Raw genomic sequence first — 21876 nt, 5'->3', positions numbered from 1 at the left:
TAAAGGGATAGATCGGGGGTCCTCAGGTAAACTCATTCAGAGACTCTACTTTGCCAATAATTCTACTTTCCACATTATTGTCTTGTATTCTGACTTAGGCATCAAAGCATCCTTCGCCGAAAATTTTCTGGCAAATGGACTTCTGTAGGTCATCCCTGGTGGAGATCAATTCTTCCACACCTCGGCCTCTCATTCAATTCGGTTCTCATTGACCTCAGAGTTAGCCGAGCAGCACTCCAACTTTGGTCCGAGATTTTGCGGAAACAGATTGGTGCTAGGAGGGCTTCCAGCTATACCGATATCAAACGAAGTAAGGAATTGTCAACATTAGGTTGTGAAGGACACGCGGTGCATCACATGCTTTGCAACGTCGTGCTCCGGCCTCACAAGGATCATTGCAACGCCCTGCACGTATGAACACTGAGTAGTTCAATCTGCTCGTACAATAGGTGATGCCTTGATTCCAGCAATTTAGGGCTTGCAGCAAACAACAACACGACTGAAACTAGTCTGACTGGAACCTATTCAACCCAGTCACCACTCTCAGCAACCAACGCGCCACACATGCCAGATTAGCCACTAGTCTCAACGCTAAAGCCTGAAGCGATCTCGCTAGAGCCGGCACACCCGACGAAGAACTCCTAGTTAGGATGGAAAATAGCATACTCCAAGCCCCGATTCTGACAAGGATTCCACTCTGGGTCTTTCTTCTCTTCATCGCATGGAGCCCCTGCCTCAACGGGATGCAGACCTTGATAGAAAACTTAAGGATATGAGTTGTTAGATTCAGGCCCTTAGAGGAAAAGCTTCGAGGGCAAATAACGACCTCAACTTCTCCACAAAACCCCTCTTTTTCCAGCAGATCATGGAGGAACCAAATCCACCTCGATTCAAGATGCCTCAAGTGGAGCCCTATAATGGCACCTCAGATCCTTTGGATCACCTTGAGAGCTTCAAAGCTCTTATGAAACTATATAGAGCCACCAATGTTGTGCTTTGAAAGGCTTTTCATGCAACTCTTCACAAAACAACTTGATTTTGTGTATCATGAACCGTGTATCTTCTATATTATATCACGTATCATGGATGATGTATCATATAACATATATTTTTTATTGTAGATGAAAGAGCATGGGAGGGAGCCTGGTGAGGTGGAGTTCTATAGGATGACTCATACCGAGATAACAGCTTTATCTACAAGTCGAGAGAGAAAGTCGTATGTATTGATAATCGATTTGTGCAACAATTTGTTGTGTCAGTTTTTTAAACATTAATATGTGACTTTTTTTATTAAATATAGGAGAGGGATACATTTCTTATTGCAGCGCATGTCAGGGACTCATCATCATCTAGGGAGATCAGTCGCATCGAAGCTCAGGTATTCTCCAAATTGATGGAATAGGAGCATTATGGTCAAGTAAGGAGTTATAGCGTTGGAGTTACCCCCACTCAGTTGTTTACAGGGAGTAGATATACCCAAGAAGCTAGACATAGAAGTAGCACTGTAGAAGTTTGTAGGCTGAAGACAGAGATGGAAGAGATGAGGCAAAGCATAAGACAAAGATGCAATCTTTGAGGGTTCAGCTTGACTAGATTGCATATTTGTTGCATAGATTTGTCCCTCCTAGGATAAATAACTACATCTATTTAAAAATTTTATATAATTATCATGTATATTTTTGTATGAGCTTAATGATTTATAATACTTTATAATTTTTGTATTATCAACTTCTAAAGTTTCTATCTTTTTCTTATAAGTTCTGATACTTTTAGAAGTCATAAAGATGATGATGATGCTGCCATGGCACCCTAATAGCCCTTAAATTTTTGTGTATATTTTTATATTTTTCAAAGCATATTGATATTTAATGGACTTTTAATCATGTTTGACAATGTAAATATGATCATATTTGATAATATAAATATTTGCTATTTTTATATATGATGCTCGTGTTACCTGCGCATCTAGGTTGCAAGGCTTTGAGCGTTGAGGATAGGGGTGTACCGCTAGCATTATTCTGGCAGTTGAGCTACGATTGGAGGCGGCGTTCGTCGGTCCAGTCGAGCACTTGCTCTGTCCCTCGGCACCGTCCCGACAACTCCGGTCGAAGTTGTCTGACCACGCATGTTCCGGATATGACTTTTGTTATGTATGCGTTCAATGAATATATTTGTATACAGAGTTTTTAAATTTTTAAAATAAATTTTTAAAAAATAATTTACATTACGATGCTATAAAGTGTCGCCATATTTTAAAGCTAACTATGCCAATAAGTGTCATCGGTTGAATATTAGCGACGCTAATTTCTGTCGTTAATTAGCAACGTCAATAAGTGTCATTAATATAAGGCGCTTTAGCGCCAACGCTTTTTAAAAGCGTCAGCGGTTGGCGATGCTTATAAACATTGTTCGTTACAACTCATGACTCGAACCAAAAACATCGTAAAAATTTTTTTCACAGTTGCAATGCCGACACTTTTGCGATGCTTTAGAATACATCAAAAAACTGACACGCAACACTTTTTCGCATTGGCAAATGCATTAAAAAAGCACCGACAATGCCATATGTTCCTATAGTGCTCTGATTTGCAACCCCTAGAGCCAGTTGATAATCGTCTGACAGTAAGGTTTATCAACACAATTGCTAGCGGTCCCACTGAGGTTCCAAGCACCTCGGTCAATCAAGCTCCCCAAGAGGCCGAAGCTGCTTCAAACAGACAGCGCATGTGGGATGCCATCTCTTTTTTGGATGCCGACCTGAGAATAATTCAGACTCCTCATAATGATGCTGTGATTGTTTCTCTTATAATTGTAAACTATGGTGTAAAGAGAATCCTTGTTGATAATGCAAGTTCACTTGATGTGTTATTTTATGATGCTTTCCAACAAATGAAGCTACATGCTGAGCAACTGCGAAAAGTCAATACACCTTTGGTCGGCTTCTCAGGAGATTTTGTCCCCATGGAAAGTGTGATTAAACTATTGATCACCGTGAGAGAGGAGCTTCAAAGTAACACACTAAGGTTAGACTTTCTGGTGGTTCGAGTTTGCTCAGCTTACAATGCAATCTTGGGACAACCTGGTCTGAATGCTTTTCGAGTTGTGGAATCTACCTACTATTTGCTCATGTGATTTCCACGAGGAGCGGAGTGGGATAAATCCGAGGTGACCAAATGTTAACTCGTCAATGCTCCATGGCCACACTCAAGAAAAAAAATCTAATAGAAACTCCACTAATTGAAGGGTTGGACACAAGAGACAAACTCAAGGACCAGCGAGGAGAATCAGCCAAAGAATTGGTGCAACTCCCCTTAAGGAAAGATGAATCTAACTAAATTGTATAGATCGGCTCGAACCTAGATGAAGAAAACTAGGCTAAAGTAATCAACTTTCTCTGTGCCAACATTGATGTTTTCACCTGGTCGGCCACTGACATGCCAGGTAAAAGCTCTGAGGTGACGGTTCATAAGCTTAATGTAGACCCAGCTCACCGACCAGTGTGGCAAAAGAAGAGGAACTTCACCACAAAAAGACAACAAACCAAAGATCAAGAAGTTGACAAACTTTTGGAGGCTGGCTTTGTTTGTGAGTTGAACTATCCCGATTAGCTGACCAATGTTATACTTGTTAAGAAAGCAAACGGAAAATGGTGAGTTTGTATTGACTATACTAACCTAAATAAGGCTTGCCCAAAAGAATACTCCCCACTCTCGAGGATTGATCAGCTCATGGATGTAACCTTGGAACATCAATTACTGACTTTCATGGATGCATTCGCTGGACCAAATTCAACTGGCGCTTGAAAACAAGGAGAAAACAACCTTTCTCACTGACAAAAGCCTCTACTGTTACAAGATAATACCTTTTGGCTTAAAAAATGCAAGAGCAACTTACCAATGGCTTGTCAACAAAATTTTGAAGTATAGATCGACTGGAATATGGAGGTATATATGGATGACATGCTCGTGAAAAGCCGAGCAACTGAGCAACACATAACCGACCTGGAGGAAGCTTTCGCAATCCTTAAAAAGTTTTGAATGAAGCTCAATCCGACGAAGTGCACTTTCAGAGTCACCTCAAAAAAATCCCAGGATTCATAGTGACACTATGAGGCATCGAGGCAAATCCAAAAAAAAATCGAGTAGCGAAGAAAGATTGTTAAAAAAGTTCAATGGTTGGCTGGTCGGACTATCGCACTTGGAAGATTTGTCTCCAGATAGGTGGAGCATTGCCTCCCATTCTTCAAGGCTCTGAAGCATCCAAAGAATTTTTAGTGGACCGAAGAGTGTCAAGTGGCTTTTGACCAACTAAAGGAGTGTCTTAGCTCATCACCTCTCCTTACAAAATCACAGGTCAAAGAAATACTTTATTTATATTTAACATTTTCTCTTTTTGTTGTGAGTTCGATTTTGGTATGAGAAGAAGGATATCAGAAACCAATCTACTATACAATTTGGATTCTATGAGATGTCAAGATGATATAATCTAAGTTGAAAAAGATGGTCTACGCCCTCATCATCTTAGCTTGGAAACTCCGGCTATATTTTCAAGCCCATTCGGTCACCATCCTAACTGACCAACCAATGAAGCAGATTTTGCAGAAACTTTTAAAAGCGGGTCGGTTGGCGATGTGGGCGGTTGAGCTCGAGGAGTTCAACTTTGAGTATCAGCCTCGACCATCAATCAAAGCGCAGTTGTTGATGAACTTTTTGGTAGAAGACATATGATCTGTCATAAATCTTACACGTGGATGGGTCATCAAGCTTGGGGGGTAGTGGGGTTGGACTCATACTTACCACCTCAGATGGAGTGATCACGGAGCATACACTGTAATTCAAATTCCTAACCTCAAATAATGAAGCTGAATATGAAACGCTCATCACTAGACTCAAGCTTTCTAAGGAGCTCAGCATTCAACAATTGAAGGTGTTCAGCGACTCACAATTGGTTGTCAGCCAAGTACAATGAGAGTTCGAGCTTGACGACCATCGAAGATCAAATATCTACAAAAGGTAAAGTACATCACCTCAGCCTTTTATAACTACAACATATTTCTCGAACGAAAAATGCAAAGGGCTGACCTGCCATCAAAATTAGCCACTTCAGAGACTGTCGACCTCACTAAAGCCACATACTTAAAGTCCTGGAGCTGCTAAGCATTGCCGCGCCTGAGATTGTGATGAACACCATTGTTGAACCAAGTTGGATGGATCTCCTCATCGACTTTTTGAAAGACAGAAAATTACCTACAAATTGGGCAGAAGATCACTGAATAAAGCATCAAACCCCCCATTATGTTCTTCTTGATGACAAGCTATATCGGAGATCGTTTTCACTACCTCTCCTTAAATGCCTCTGCTCGACCGAAGCAGATTATGCACTTCAGAAAGTACATGAAGAAATCTGTGGCAATGGCCTAGGGGGCAGATCTTTGGCCTACAAGATTTTGCCATAAGGATACTATTGGCCGACCTTGCAAAAGGATGTGACCGACTTTATCAAGAAATGTAGCTAATGTTAATGCCCTGGAAGCATCCAACGACGACCAGTGGTAACATTAATATTGATCAGAGCTCCTTGGTCATTTGCATAATAGAGAATTGACATCATCAAACTTTTTTTAGTAGCAACTGGACATCATAAGTTTCTCATTATGGTTATGGATTACTTCACCAAATGTGTGGAAGTCGAACCAGCAGCTCGAATTACTAAGGTAAAGACCAAGACTTTGTTTGGAAGGCCATAATTTGCAAGTTTGGGTTTTCTCAGATAATTATCACAAATAATGGGTGTTAACTTGACAATGCCTAATTCAAAGAATTCTGTGCTGAGCTCGGAATCAATCATCGGTTCACTTCAGTAGCGCACCTCCAGGCTAATGGAGAAGCTGAGGTGACCAATCAGACATGTCTACAGAGTTTAAAGGCAAGATTGGACTAAGCAAAAGGACTATGGGATGATGAGCTATATAATATCTTATGGGCGTATCGGTATCGAACAACATACCGAATTTCTACCAGAGAGACGCCCTTCAAGCTTGCTTTCGAGATAGAGGCGGTGATTCTACTAGAGATCAGACTTCCATCACTTATGGTAGAAAACTTTGACAACCACATAAATTTAGATCAACTCAGAGCTACCCTCGATCTATTAGAAGAAACTAAAGAATAAGCTCAAATCTGTATGGTGACCAATGGAGAGCAGTTCAGTATTACAATTCATGGGTCAAGAGTAAACTTTTCTAATCTGGCAACCTTGTCGTAAGAAAGACTGAAGCGTCACAACCAGAAGAGCTTGAAAAGTTAAGCCCAAATTGGGAAGGTTTGTACCGAGTGGCCGAAGCAATACGACCAGAAATATATAAGCTAGAACATCTCGACAATACTCCAATCCCACAGACTTAAAACTCCGAGAACCTACATATCTATTACTAGTAAAGTTCATTGTATTACAAGCCTATTTCTAATAAAAATATTCTTGTTATATCTATCTTTTAGATCAGACAATTATAACAAGCATATTCGACTCAGATAAAATAAGGGACGCCTCAAAAATACTTGGGCCTTGACCTAATACCTCCAAGATCAATGATAGTTTGGTAACAAAATTAGCTACTCCTGTGGAGACACCTCGAACATGTTCGGGACTTCCTTAAGCCAAGCTCACTCAGAATTCAAAGCAAATCTGCATATGAATTCCAAAAAATCATAGAAGGAACCCATGATTGACTGGGAATCCTCGCCGATCCTCTCGTCAAAATAATCAAAAAACATCCAAGGAACCCAAGATTGGCTGGGGATCCTCATCGATCCTCTGGTCAGAATTGAGCCTAAGAAGAGGCGTCAAAAGAAAGTTTGGTGCAATAAACCGAACTCAAGCAAAGAAAGTAAAGTATGCAAACACAAATGAAGTTAGGAACTTGGAAAATTTTCCATTTTTATTACTTTTAAGTTTGTACATAGACCTTGGAATAACAAGATACATTGAGCTCGGTCAATCCAAGCGAAAATAAAAGAAAAAAGAAACAAAAACTTTATTCCATGTTGTCACCATCTTTATCCTTGTCATCATCATCCTCTTCGTCATCGAGGTCGATCTAGAGGTTACTGAAGTCGATCCCTGAGAAGAGTCGAAGGGCTTGATCTTGGCACTCTTCGAAGCCCTTCGCGAATGCATCAATCGCATTCTTGATGGACTGACTCTCCTTGAATTGGTTCGAGGAAAGATAGTCCTTGACTGCTTTAGCAACCTTCTCCTTGGCTTTGGTGGCCATCTCTTTGGCCTCGACAACTTCTTGCTCAGCCCGAGCAAGCTTTGTAGATAGCTCTGCAACCTTCTGCTCAACAGCCAAGAAGGCCTCCCTTGCCTCGAACAACTACTGTCCAAAATCATGGCGTTGGTCCATGCAACCAAGGCTTAAGCTTCCGTCGACTCGACCCTATCCTTGGTCTCCTTTGCCCTCTCGTCGGTCTGCTGGGCCCGCCCCTCCACCCGCTCAAGGTGAGCCTTCGACTTTTTCTTGGTAGCCTGCCATTTCATCTTGAGGTCCGAGGCATGCCTCTTGAGTGATATTATCGCCTCATGCATGTAGCCGACCTTGTGAGTATACGGAAAAAAAGAAAAATTAGTGACCAAAGTGAAAACATGGCAAAATTTTGCAAAACAGAAGCTTACCTGGATAATCGAAGAGAAGGCCCCATTGATCAAGTCGGTGATGGGGAAGGAGCACATGATCTTCTTGTCGGCTCGAAGCTGGATAGCTCGGACGACGTCCCTGGCCACCTCGGGGGTTGTCAAAGCCAAATCAGACTCTTTGACCAACCACCTTAGGACGTGGACCCTAGAAGAGCGGGCTGAGGCTAAAGGATTGTCCTCGGCTGGAGTAGATGAACTAGGACCAATCCATGCCGAATTATGAGCCTCAGACGATAATGGATAGAATGACGCAACAATGGTGGATGGTTGGGTGATGATGACTCCCTTCGAAGGGGCTGACCTAATTGGTTAAACAATCCTGACCTCGGGGTTGAGCTCCACATTCTTCGCTCGAGGTACCGGCACCTTGGGAAAGACCTCGAGAACTGAGGTCTTAGCAACTACATCTGTAGGACCGAGGAGGATTCCCCCCTCGGCTTCTTCTTTCCAAGGGTTTCACCCCCAGACACTGTAGCCATCCTCTTGCGCATTTTCTTCCAAATCAGCCAGATCGGTCTTCATAGCTGCAACAATTGCAAGACTGAAGACAAAGTTAGACAATAATATGATCTCAAAGAGAAAAGATAAAAATTCTAAAGAACTTTATCCTGAGGATCGGCTGGGTTAGACCGACATTTATCAGTATCTCCTCGAATAACAATTCTTGCAAAGCAAAAATCATGGATTTAAGAAGACTGTCCAAAGATTTTTGATTATCGCCAAACAACCTCAAGGCCCGGTTCAAAGATTTTCAAGGTATCCTCTATAGGGTTTCAAACCACCATGGTTGTTCGAAAGAAAGAAAAAGGAATCTCCATTTCCATCTATGAATGGAAGAAGGAGTACCTCGGATCAACTGGCGGCCTTTCCGAGGAGAGAAATACCACTAGTTGCTTTTTCGAGGATACCTTTTCAGAGTGAAGCATGTTGGGGTATGTGGAGACCTTTGGTGATGAAGAGAATTGAAGAAAAATCAATTCTGCATAGTTTTCTGTCTGGCGGACTGTCGGAGTCGACTCGAGCTTCAGTCGAGTCGACTCGGGAACAGTCGAGTCGACTCGAGGTCTGTCGAGTCGACCCGGAAGAAGAAAGGCCGAAAAACCATGTTTCTGTCTGGACTGTCAGAGTCGACTCGAGCTACAGTCGAGTCGACTCGAAGCATCGTCGAGTCGACTCGAGCTACAGTCGAGTCGACTCTAGATCGTGCCAGTTTTGTCCAGACGTGCCAGAGTCGACTCGAACCACAGCCGAGTCGACTCGGGCTCGCGAAAAATCGTACGGACGATTTTCTTTTGGTGTTTTTGGTGGCGTTTCGACGGCTATGATCATCTGAAGGTCTTGAGACTATATATAGGACTCATGAGAGCCCTAGGATAGTGTGATTGGCCGTATATTTGAGAGAGACTCTTGTTTTTGTGAGGCTAGGGTTCTAGAGAAGAAGAGGATTGGGATCCTACTTCTTGTGCAAAGGGAATTCTGTGTGAATCTCTTGTAGATCGATCGCTTGTGATCGTTCGGGTGTGTGCTATCTCTGTAATCAGTTCATCCTTATTGAGATTTGGAGCGGTGGAGGACGTAGGCTATTTGTAGCCGAACCTCGTTACATCTTTGTGTTTGCTTTGCTATTTTCTTCCTTCTTCTTCCTTTGATCTTTGATAATCCGTTGCGGTGCTCAAGTGTTTTACCCTACTGATACCACGGGGTAATCTTTTGCCCTTCGTAGGCGGAGCGAAGAGGTGATCCTTGAGTCCGGAGTCGAGGGAGCGAGAGAGTGCTTATCCGTTTGTATCTCTCTTGCTTGTCCGATGTCGGTGGCGGCGCTGGTGTGAGTGGGTTCCGGTGCGGGTCGCTGCCAACAATTGGTATCAGAGCCAGGTTATTCTGCAATGGCGGATGAAGGAAAGTTGCGAATTGAGAAGTTCAATGGCACGAACTTCGGGTTTTGGAAGATGCAAATAGAAGATTACCTTTACCAGAAGGATCTCTATTTACCTCTTGGAGGTAGAGCAAAGAAACTAGAGAAGATGTCCGATGAAGACTGGGAGGTCCTCGATCGGAAGACGCTCGGCACCATCAGATTGTCACTTGCATCCCAAGTGGCATTCAACATCAAAAACGAGAAGACGACGATGGAGTTGATGGCAACATTGTCGCGGATGTACGAGAAACCCTCAGCATCAAACAAGGTATTTCTCATGAAGAGGTTGTTTAATCTTCGTATGAAAAATGGCGGCAGCGTAGCAGAATACCTCAACGAGTTCAATGGACTCACGGCCCAGTTGGAGTCAGTGGAGATTAGTTTTGACGATGAGATTCGGGCATTGCTAATCCTCTCCGGATTGCCTGATAGCTGGGAGGGCCTGGTGATGGCGGTGAGCAACTCTTCGGCAACGGGGAAGTTGATTTTTGATGACGTTGTGGGAGTGCTTCTGAGTGAAGAAGCAAGAAGGAAATCTTCTGGAGCTACGGAGTCGTCTGGAAGTGCACTAAACACCTCTGACCGGGGAAGACAAAAGAAGGACGGTCGATTTCGAAGCGACTCGAAGTCGAGATCCAGCAGGTCTCGAGCACCTCAGAACAAGGGAGCGAAGTGCTGGAACTGCGGGAAGACGGGGCACTTTAGGAGGGATTGCAAATCTCCTAAAGGGAAGCAAGGCGACCACACCGAAGGAGTCAGCAAGGATCTGGCAAATCTTGCTGAAGACGGTGATATGGATGCCCTCGTTCTATCTTTGTCTACCTGTGACGAGTCTTGGGTGATAGACTCGGGCGCGTCTTTCCATGCTACATCCCAACGGAAGCTTCTTGGAGGATATGAGAAGGGAGACTTTGGCAAAGTCTACCTAGGGGATGGAGAGCCTTGCACCATACAAGGAAGGGGAAGCGCGGAAGTGAAGTTGGTTTCTGGATCTTCACTTGAGCTTGAGGACGTACGGCACGTACCTCAACTGCAGAGGAATCTGATTTCTGTTGGACAGTTGGCGAGCCAGGGGTACAAGGCTACTTTCACAGCTGATCAGTGGAAGATATCCAGAGGTTCGTTGACGGTGGCTAGTGGTAAGAAGGTTGGGACACTTTATGTCACCAACGGCACGGAGAACTCTATTGGAGTTGTTGCAGCAGATGTGGACACCAAGTTATGGCATTGTAGACTTGGGCACATGAGTTATCAGGGACTGGAGGTGATGCACCAGTTGGGAAAGCTGCAGGGTCTCAGGAGTGTTGAGATGGACTTCTGTGAGGATTGTGTTCTCGGAAAGCAGAAGCGTGTTTCATTCAACAAAGAAGGTAAATCTCGGAAGCAAGAAAAGCTAGATCTCGTGCACACGGACGTGTGGGGGTCTGCACCAGTTTCTTCCATTGGTGGATCTCAGTACTATGTTACTTTTATTGATGATGCTACCAGGAAGCTTTGGGTGTTCTTCTTGAAGCACAAGTCAGAGGTATTTGGGGTCTTCAGGAGATGGCAGGCGATGGTAGAACTCGAGACAGGAAAGAGGTTGAAATGCCTGAGATCGGACAACGGTGGTGAGTATTGTAGCAGGGAGTTTAGGACTACTGTGCAGATGCTGGGATCGTCAGGCAAAAGACAGTTCCAGGAACACCACAACAAAATGGAGTTGCTGAAAGGATGAACAGAACAATTAATGAGCGTGCCAGGAGTATGAGGATACATGCTGGATTGCCACAGCAGTTTTGGGCGGAAGCAGTTAACACTGCTGCCTACTTGATCAACAGAGGGCCATCAAAGAAACTTGAATTTGGGATTCCTGAGGAAGCATGGACAGCGAAGAAGATTGATTTGGCGCACTTACGAGTATTCGGTTGTACCAGTTATGTCCATGTTGATTCCAGTCAAAGAAGCAAACTAGACGCCAAATCAAAGAAGTGTATTTTCGTTGGATACGGAGGTCAACAGTTTGGGTACCGGCTTTGGGATCCCGAACACAAGAAGATCATTCGTAGTAATGATGTGGTATTCAATGAGAAAATGCAGCAGAGCACTGAATCAGAAACAAAACCTGTTGAGCCGTGTTTTGTGGATCCTGAAGAGGAGTCTATAAATTCTGGTCAGAAGACTCAGTCAGAGCAAGAACCTGAAGCATTGGCACCCCCTCCACAACTAAGAAGGTCCACTCGTAGTACTCATGGGAAGCCTCCTCAAAGGTATGATGGGACTCTTAGTTATTTGCTGCTCACAGATAATGGCGAACCTGAATGCTTCACGGAGGCATTGGAGGTTGATACCAGGAAGGAGTGGGAGTTGGCCATGGATGATGAGATGAAGTCATTGGAGCAGAATCAAACGTGGGATTTGGTGGATCTGCCCAAGGGAAAGAAAGCACTGTCAAACAAATGGGTTTACAGGCTGAAGGAAGAGCAAGGCGGGAAGAAGCGATACAAAGCCAGGCTGGTTGTAAAAGGATTTCAGCAGAGAGCAGGTATCGACTTCACAGAGATCTTTTCTCCTGTAGTCAAGATGAGTACTATTCGAGCGGTGCTGAGCATGGTGGCAGTAGAGGATCTTCACTTAGAGCAGCTTGATGTGAAGACGGCCTTTCTCCACGGAGATCTCGATGAGGAGATATATATGCAGCAGCCGGAGGGATACATTGCAGCTGGCACGGGTGACTTAGTCTGCAAACTAAAGAAAAGCCTCTATGGTTTGAAACAGGCACCCAGACAATGGTATCTCAAGTTCGATAGTTACATGCTTGAGATAGGATACAGGAGATGTCAGGAGGATCACTGTTGCTACTTCCGGGACTTCGGTACATCTTACATTATCTTGCTATTGTATGTTGATGACATGTTAGTTGCAGGAGCTAGCATGCATGAGATTGCAAAATTGAAGCTGAAGCTGTCAAGAAAATTTGCAATGAAGGATCTAGGAGCAGCAAAACAGATCCTTGGGATGCGGATCAGTAGAGATAGGTCTAAACATATCCTCAGACTATCTCAGGCGGAGTACATCAGCCGAGTACTCAGGAGATTCTGCATGGAGGGTGCCAAACCTGTTGGCACACCGCTGGGTGCCCATTTTAAGCTCTCAAAGGGCAAAGTCCGAAGACGCGGGTGGAGGAGCTCAATATGTCAAAAATCCCGTATGCATCGGCAGTGGGGAGCTTGATGTACGCTATGGTGTGTACGAGACCAGACATTGCTCAAGCAGTGGGAGTTGTGAGTCGCTTCATGAGCTGCCCAGGCTTGGAGCATTGGCGCGCAGTCAAATGGATACTGAGGTATCTGAAAGGCACTGAGCACATGTCATTGTGCTATGGAGGTTCTGAGATCCGGTTACAGGGCTATGTGGACTCAGACATGGCAGGGGACTTGGACGGCAGGAGAAGCACGACAGGGTACTTGTTCACCTTGGGCAGTGGAGCCGTCAGTTGGATTTCCAGGTTGCAACCAGTTGTTGCATTGTCGACTACGGAGGCGGAGTATGTGGCAGCCACAGAGGCGTGCAAGGAACTAATATGGCTTCAAGTCTTGATGAAGGAGCTTGGGAAGGAACAGAAGGATTGCATGTTATATTCAGATAGTCAAAGTGCAATTCATCTAGCAAAGAATTCAGCTTTCCATTCAAGGACGAAGCATATTGACATACGGTACCACTTCGTGAGGTCATTGCTCGAGCAGGGACTCGTCAAGTTGGAGAAGATTCATACAAGTCAGAATCCTACAGATATGTTGACGAAGGTCGTCACGGTGGAGAAGCTGAGGAGTTGTTCAGCTTCTGCTGGTCTTCATGCTTGAAGACGTTGAGGAGGCATCGTACCTATTTCACTAGGATGATTTAGTTTCAGTGGGAGCACAGAGGAGAGCCAAGTAACAAGAGGATATACCCAAGGTCTCCAAGTGGGAGATTGTTGGGGTATGTGGAGACCTTTGGTGATGAAGAGAATTGAAGGAAAATCAATTCTGCATAGTTTTTTGTCTGGCGGACTGTCGGAGTCGACTCGAGCTTCAGTCGAGTCGACTCGGGAACAGTCGAGTCGACTCGAGGTCTGTCGAGTCGACCCGGGAGAAGAAAGGCCGAAAAACCATGTTTCTGTCTGGACTGTCAGAGTCGACTCGAGCTACAGTCGAGTCGACTCGAAGCATCGTCGAGTCGACTCGAGCTACAGTCGAGTCGACTCTAGATCGTGCCAGTTCAGACGTGCCAGAGTCGACTCGAACCACAGCCGAGTCGACTCGGGCTCGCGAAAAATCGTACGGACGATTTTCTTTTGGTGTTTTTGGTGGCGTTTCGACGGCTATGATCATCTGAAGGTCTTGAGACTATATATAGGACTCATGAGAGCCCTAGGGTAGTGTGATTGGCCGTATATTTGAGAGAGACTCTTGTTTTTGTGAGGCTAGGGTTCTAGAGAAGAAGAGGATTGGGATCCTACTTCTTGTGCAAAGGGAATTCTGTGTGAATCTCTTGTAGATCGATCGCTTGTGATCGTTCGGGTGTGTGCTATCTCTGTAATCAGTTCATCCTTATTGAGATTTGGAGCGGTGGAGGACGTAGGCTATTTGTAGCCGAACCTCGTTACATCTTTGTGTTTGCTTTGCTATTTTCTTCCTTCTTCTTCCTTTGATCTTTGATAATCCGTTGTGGTGCTCAAGTGTTTTACCCTACTGATACCACGGGGTAATCTTTTGCCCTTCGTAGGCGGAGCGAAGAGGTGATCCTTGAGTCCGGAGTCGAGGGAGCGAGAGAGTGCTTATCCGTTTGTATCTCTCTTGCTTGTCCGACGTCGGTGGCGGCGCTGGTGTGAGTGGGTTCCGGTGCGGGCGCCGACAACAAAGCATCCCTAAAAAAGAAAACCAAGGTCTGAATGTTCAACAAAAAATAAAGAGAAAAAAAACTTATGATGACCCGCTAAGAGGTCGAAACTAGCTGGGTTGGGATGAGGTTGTAAACCCTCATCAACTGAATGAAGAATGGGTGAAGAGGTAATCTTAGCCCAGCACAGAGAGTGTCCTCATATAGGCCAAGTTGAGCTGGAGGAGGATTTGTTATCTAGTCGTCGGGACTGGCAAGCTCAAAAGTGAACTCCAAGTATATGAAGTGTTGAGCTCGAAAAAAGTCCATTTCCTCTTGAGTGAGAATAGACACTTTATAGTTCGGGCCAGAACAGACCCTAGGCTCAACCTCATCTGGAGGTGAGGTCTGCCGAGCTCGAGGAGAATGGTCAGACGACCAACTCTCCACTGAGGCGTTGACCTCGGCATCACTCATCATGGTAGAAAAAGTGAAGAGAAAAGGCAAAGGAGAGAACAAAAAAAAAAGAATCCAAGTAGCCAAGATCAGGAACCCACCGAAAAATAAAAGGAATGCAGAGGGCGCTGGAACCGGAGGAGAGAAGCTTTGTCGGAGCACCCCCCCCCAAGAGAAAGCTTGAGCACTTGAGAGATTTACAAAAGAAGCAAGAGTGCGAAATGAGAGAGGGGGTTACCCTTTTATAGGGGTACAGACTATACTTATCAAAGTAATGGTTTGACTAACCAAGCTGATTCATCCATGTATCGACTCGGGATACAACGTAAGTGATTCACCAAGATCACAACATTAATGACACTTCGGAATAATTCTGAAATAATCGTGCCTCAGGATAGCCTGGTTATGGCGACATTTCGAAAATACCAACCGACGCATTAATGCTCCCTTTTAGAAGCTTTGTCTTCGATTAAGATGGCGATATGACTTCCATCACCCAAACTAAGATGCAACTTGGCCTCGAAAGTGGGGGCAAGTGATGAAAGAAATGTTGGACATCTCAACCTCAGATTAAATCGATCTTCTTCACCTTGGTATAAATCGAGGTGAATAACTTCGGCGAAAGTCGAGGAGCCAATCTGTACATGCTAATAAAGTTCAGCAGTTATGGCAAGAGTGCTGTCATCGCACGATCAATGTGATCACTGTCGTACGCTACTCACGTAAAATATTTTTCATATTATAAATGTGCAGTTCACTGTTACCTAGCAAATAAAGGCACGTTGCACCAAATCATATAACGAATGGATTGATTGCCCTATATAAAGGGGTAGTTTGGGAGTCCTCGAGTAAACTTATTAAGAGACTCTTTTTTGCCAAGAATTCTTTTTTCCACACTGTTACCTCTCTATTCCAACTTAGGCATCAGAGGGTCCCCCACCAAAAACTTTTCAGCAAGTAAACTTTTTGCAGGTCATTCTCGGAAGAGATCAACTCTTCCACACCTCGGCCGCCTCATTCAGTTTGGTTTTCACCAACCTCGGAGTTAGTCGAGGAGCGCTCTAACCTCGGTTCAGAATTCTGCGACAACAGATAATATACAATATCAAATTATTTTAAATTCATATAGTTATTATAATAATTATTCTTATAATGAACTAATAATTATTTAATTATAAAATTATAATACAACAACAATAAGACAAATATTCTAATATAATAGAAGATAGGAACATTTCACTATTTCTCGAGGCAGGGGTTAAACTTACAGGCTATTGCCCAGTAGATACAACCCAAGAGGGGAGGTGAATTGGGTCTTTTAAAACTTTTAAGCTACTTCTGATACTTTTTGATTAATTATGCTAAGTTGTATAGATGCACAGTGAAATTTAAACTTAGCAACAGTTTGATGTATAGAATTGATTGAGTATGCTTGCAACTAAAGGATGCGCGGATAAGAGTTAAGCAAGCAATTTATCTAAGTAAGTAAGTGAGTAAGTTAGACAATGACAAGAAGCATTACAAACACAACAAACATATAGTGGTTCGGTGCACCCCAGCACCTACATCCACTCCCCAAGACCTCTTGGGAATTTCACTATAATCCTACAGATTACAGCCGGTTGTTTTACAAGCTCACAACCCAACTTGTTGTTTTACGAGGTCACAATGAACTCGGTCGGTTTTCCCAGGCTCACCGACTAGAACCACCCCGATTGTTTTTCCGGGATCACAATCGAACCCTTACACCGTTGGTTTCAACCTAGGCTCACCAACAAACCTATTACCGTTGGTTTTCCCTTTGGCTCACCAACAAACCTTAACCCCTTGATTCAATTCCTTGATTGAATCAAGTTACAAGATATTAAAACAAAGGTTTAAAAACAAATCAAAGCTTCTTAAACAAGCAAATATAACAATATAACCAAATAGAGTAAAGAGAAGCCCTCAAACGAGTTTTGAAGATGAAGGAGCTCGGCTTCTTCTTTACTTGACCCTCTTCTGATTTGGCACGAAGTAGAGGATCACCGAGGCAGCACACGGATGGAGAGGAAGCTTTGGGATTCACTTGGATGCTCTTCTTCTCTCTATTTCACTTTGGATGGCCCTTTTGTGCTTATGGGAGATTTCCCTTGTAATCTCTTTGAGATCTCTTCTCTAAATGTTCTTTCCCACTTCCATACCTTCTTCCCTAGCTCTCCTCTTGATTTTATAGCTTTAGATGTCGTGGAACCAGAAATCTAGCCGTTAGAGAGAAAAATAGAGCTGTTGTGCACAGTCTGCAACTCCTGACAAAGTTTCCGTTGGGATCGGAGTCGACTCGCGCGATCTGGAGTCGACTCGGCTGTAGCAGGAGTCGACTCATGCTTTTCTGGAGTCGGCTCGGCAACTGTTCCAGATTTGAATTAAAGTGGTCTTCTCGACTGGGAGTCGACTCGACTTAACCCGGAGTCGACTCGCCAAAATCTGGAGCTGACCTTGCACTTTTGGAGTCGGCTCATCCCAAGGAATCCATAGATGTATTCTTCAACTTGGCTCACTCGAGTCGACTCGTGAATTCTGGGAGTCGACTCGGCGCTCAGAGGCTGAACTCCCGATCTTCTGTCTTTTGGCTCGTTCAGTCTTGGAGTCGACTCGAACTGTTCCAGAGTCGACTCGGCTCTCAGTATCCGAAAAATAGTCTTCTGTCTTTTTGGAGTAGCGCTGCCTTGGAGTCGACTCGAACTGTCTTGGAGTCGACTCGAGTCTCAGAGACAAAAACACTGTCTTCTGTCTTTTGGTGTAGCGCTGTCTCGGAGTCGACTCGGGCTTTGCGGGAGTCGACTCGGCACTCAGTGTCTGAAATTGGCTCTTTGACTTTTTGCCTTGTATTTCTCTGGGAGTCGACTCTTGCTTCCTTAGGAGTCGACCTGCCAACCATTGGAGTCGACTCGAGTTCCTCAGGAGTCGACTCGGCTCTCAGGGTCCAAAATAGCTTCTCTGTGTTTCTGCCTTGTTACTCCCTGGAGTCGACTCGTACTATCCAGGAGTCGACTCGAGGACTATTCTTTTGGATTTTCCTTTGAATTTGCTCTCCCAACTTGAGTCCTTTGAACTTGAAACTTGGGTCAATAAATTGTAGCTTTCTTCCAACTTTTCTTGAGAGCTTTGGAGGCCTTCTTGTGTTCTTCCAACTTGCTATATTCCTTGCAAAATAAGTATCTTTCTCCTTGCAACACAAACGTTAGTATTTATACTTCAAGATTTTGTGATCATCAAAATCAATCTTTAAATCAATCTTTGGGTCATCAGTCTCCCCCTTTTTGATGATGACAAAACTTGGAGTATATGCAATATAAAATATATTGTGTTCTAGAAGTAGTGCATAGCTAAGTTGTTTAAAGTAGAAAATATATATCTTTAACATATACTTCATGATAATGCTTTAGATTTAATCAACTTAACATAATCAACACATAAAGCATTATGAGCATATACTTAGATATTTCTCCCCCTTTTTGACAACATCAAAAAGATAGTGAAACATTAAGCACAAAGATAAGAATACTCAAATATTTCTTTTTCTGATTGTACTCTGATTTGCATGTCAAATTATTGCAAGGATGTGAATCATATAACTCAAGGCAATAATATTAGAATAAGATTAATGAGCATAGATCAGAGTCAATTAAGATAATTTCAGAGCAGAACACATCGAATGTGATTCCAAGGATAGTTTTCAACTCAAGTGTAGATGGAATCTTTCTTAAGTTAATTCAAGAAGTACCACGAATGATATTCAAAGAAAGCACGAATGGAAATCTAACCTCTCTTCAATAATAAGTATGAAAGCTTGTTCATTTAAGATCTTTTGCCCAATATATTAAGTATTTTATCAACATGAGAGCAATTTAATTAATTTTCAGAGTATAAGATCAAAACTTATATACTTGAAAAACATATCATCATGTTAGATCATTAATTCTTAATGACTTCAAAGTTCTTTAATGATAATAAGAGCATTGGGGCACAAATACCAAAATATGCAATTTTTGATACATCTTAGAGCTCATTTAAAGACTTTCTTTTATTTCTTTAGAAAATAAGCACAATTTGATACATAAAAATATGAATTGGCATAAAATTTGAAGTTCTAAAGAGCAAGCCAATTAGGACTCATTAGTGAATTTCAAAATAGATTTTCTAAAAGATACTCAAGCAAATTCAACATATCATACTCCCCCTTTTTTTATTAAATTAGAGGCTCTTAAGATCAACTATTTAAATTGCAATTTGGTTCATGATTTATGCATAAGATATATTAACCAAATAACAAGCCTCAAGGTGTATCATAAAGATTTTCAGATTAAATTTTAGATGATACATATTGGAGAGCATTAGGATCACTTTTCATTTAGTATGCTTTCTCTCTCCTTTAGTTATAGATTTATGCGATTAAGTTTCATAAGATCTCTCCTTCTAAGATTTTCTTTCCCCCCTCAATTGATCATTTCATTTAAGAGTTTAGAATTTGAAGATAATGTTCAGTAAAATTGTCAATCTCAAAAAAAATATTTTCTATAAGTTTCAGCTTATTTTCATAAGACTCAATGTTTGAGATAAGACAACCTTTATAGAACTCATCTCAAGGTATAAACTCATTATATAATTAAAGCAAGTCTTGCAATATAAGGAGGTTCATTAAAATCAATTCATAAAAAGATACTGAATATCTAAAGCTCCTCCTCAAAAGATGCATTCTTCTTTAATCATTCTTTTCTTTTGTTGAATTTCAGATTTTAATGATAAACGTGAATAAAACTGAAATTCTATGATATCGAGAATGTAGAGTAATCTATCATTATTCAAAATTTGTAGCAATTACTCTTTCTAATCCTTCAAGAACAAGTTATGCTTTCTCTTAATCTTAGAGAAAATGTGTAGAAATATTAATCAGAAAATGATTCATTTGAAGCTCAGTTTCTTTCAAAAGCATTCACATTTTCTTTCTTTTAGAATCATTTGAGTGAGCTGAAATATTTCTAGCTTTAAAATCATTCACTCTATATATATTCTGATGGAAGTCTTTAAGAATGTAGGAGAGAAAAACATATAGATGATCATTGAGGTATATATATTTATAGATATCTATTTCTTAATCATAGTTTTTCAGCAATGTATACATGAAACACAATAAATCTTTTTAATATCAAAATAAAATCATATATTTAGAAATTTTTGTTTTCAATCAAGATCATCGAAAGACACATCATTTGGACCAATATTAGTATACTTTAAAGATAAGAAATGATATGTTTCGGATGCGTATCGGAGCAATCAACCAAGGCATCAAAATTAATTTTATTTTTCTTACATTAAGATTTTATTTAGAGATCATATTGAGTTTAAGCTTTTATACAAAATCAGATTCTGAATTTCATAAAGATTTTCAATAGAGTCTTTCTAAGTCATAATTTGAGATATGTATCTTCCACATTGTAGCTCATCTTAAATCATTATGATTGAAAACACATATTTCAATAACATTAGAGCACTTTCAGAATCTTTATATTTAATATTGAGTTTCGATACACAATGGAGGATATTTTAACAAGTATTAGGACATTATGTATCAAAGTTAGGCAAGTAGAAAGATAGATCAAGATCAATTCAAAATAGAAATATCCTTCTCTTCTTCTTTTTGCAACTCTATTTAACTTTCAAAGATAATCTTGAATGACAAATCTGAAATTTCTTTTCAATAGTACCAGAATAAAACATTCAATCAAATTATTTAAGCATGGAGCATTACACAATATTGAGAGTCCGTAATTTAAAGCATCATGCCACATGCAAAATATATTATATGTTAAGTCATGCATTAACATATTAAGACCAAGCATGTCAAGAATCAAAATCAATTCTTTTCGAATTAACTCCCCCTATTTAAATATAATCTTCCACTAATTTCATCCTTAAAGTGTGTTTCCAAGTGATTAAAGCTTGACTTGATCCTTCTTATATACTTTCATTTACTTTGTTATTCATTTTTACTTTCTTATGCTCTATACTCTATTTGCTCCCTATCCGGTGGAGTTGGAAGGGGCACGAGGTACTACCACTAGCCTCCCTCTTGTGCCGTCCCTAATATACCCTACACCGAATAGTTGGGTCAAATAGTGCCGGGTACTACCACTAGCCTCCCCATTGGCACCATCCTTATGATGAGCAATATAGAAAGGTTAAAATGTTCACTTTAAATTCTCCCTCTATTTAAGTGTAATTCATTACGGATTTTATCCTTCCAAAAGAATGTTCACACAAGTATCACAAATGTGCCGAATATATTATGCTTGTTTTGCTTTTGCTTAAGATTGGAGTACTTGCCTTCTCTTGAATAATATACATTTTCTTTTCTTTATCTCTCTCTCTTTTTGTTATTCTCAAGTAATTTACATGAAAGAGCAGAATAAAGAAATAATCTTATGTATCATATAGATGTATATCATGCAAACAACATTTTCATTAAGCTTATGGACTCATAGCTTCTCACAAGTTATTTTAAATCAATATTTTAAGCATATACTTGTGTATTTCATGGTTATGATATAGGCAAAGGAATATTTTAGTTTGAGCAAACCATGAAACAATTTCTAAAAGCATAAGTCAATCAATACATATATAGACATGATATCAAGAAATTAATAATTAAAGACTTCATGCCATAGTAAGATTTAAGTTAATGACTTTGCTCAGCTAATTTATGAGAGAGGTATCTAAAATTACCGAATCATTCTGCATTCTTCAAGTCAAATACCTACTAGATTTCTTATGTGTAACCTTTTGGCTGAAGAAAGTCCTCTCTCTTGTTTGCATGTGAATGTTTATTGTACCTTTTATGAAGGTGTCCTTCAAGTTGAAATCTCTCATTTTCTTGCTCAAGGATCCTGCAAACTCCTTTTCTTTCTTGAAAGAAAGTCATTAGTTTC

General features: G+C 41.5%; 1 protein-coding gene across 1 annotated transcript; it reads left to right on the top strand.

The window, feature by feature from the left end:
• The first annotated feature begins 1131 nt into the window (after positions 1-1131).
• Positions 1132-3132, top strand: LOC149767916 (uncharacterized). The gene is made up of 3 exons (XM_089929385.1): positions 1132-1146; positions 1301-1378; positions 2578-3132. Exons 1-3 carry the CDS (start codon positions 1132-1134, stop codon positions 3130-3132), a joined length of 648 nt encoding a protein of 215 aa, XP_089785511.1.
• Positions 3133-21876: the final 18744 nt, after the last annotated feature.

Source organism: Phoenix dactylifera, chromosome 3 (assembly GCF_051530095.1).
Source record: "Phoenix dactylifera cultivar Ajwa chromosome 3, Ajwa_hap1_PhDact_Kaust_v1.1, whole genome shotgun sequence".
Taxonomy (NCBI): domain Eukaryota; kingdom Viridiplantae; phylum Streptophyta; class Magnoliopsida; order Arecales; family Arecaceae; genus Phoenix; species Phoenix dactylifera.
This window is presented reverse-complemented; position numbering and strand designations above follow the sequence as displayed.

Coding starts and splice junctions, on each gene's coding strand:
- LOC149767916 (XM_089929385.1), top strand. Junction 1,379..2,577: donor TCAGTCGCATCGAAGCTCAG/GTATTCTCCAAA, acceptor ATGTTCCTATAG/TGCTCTGATTTGCAACCCCT.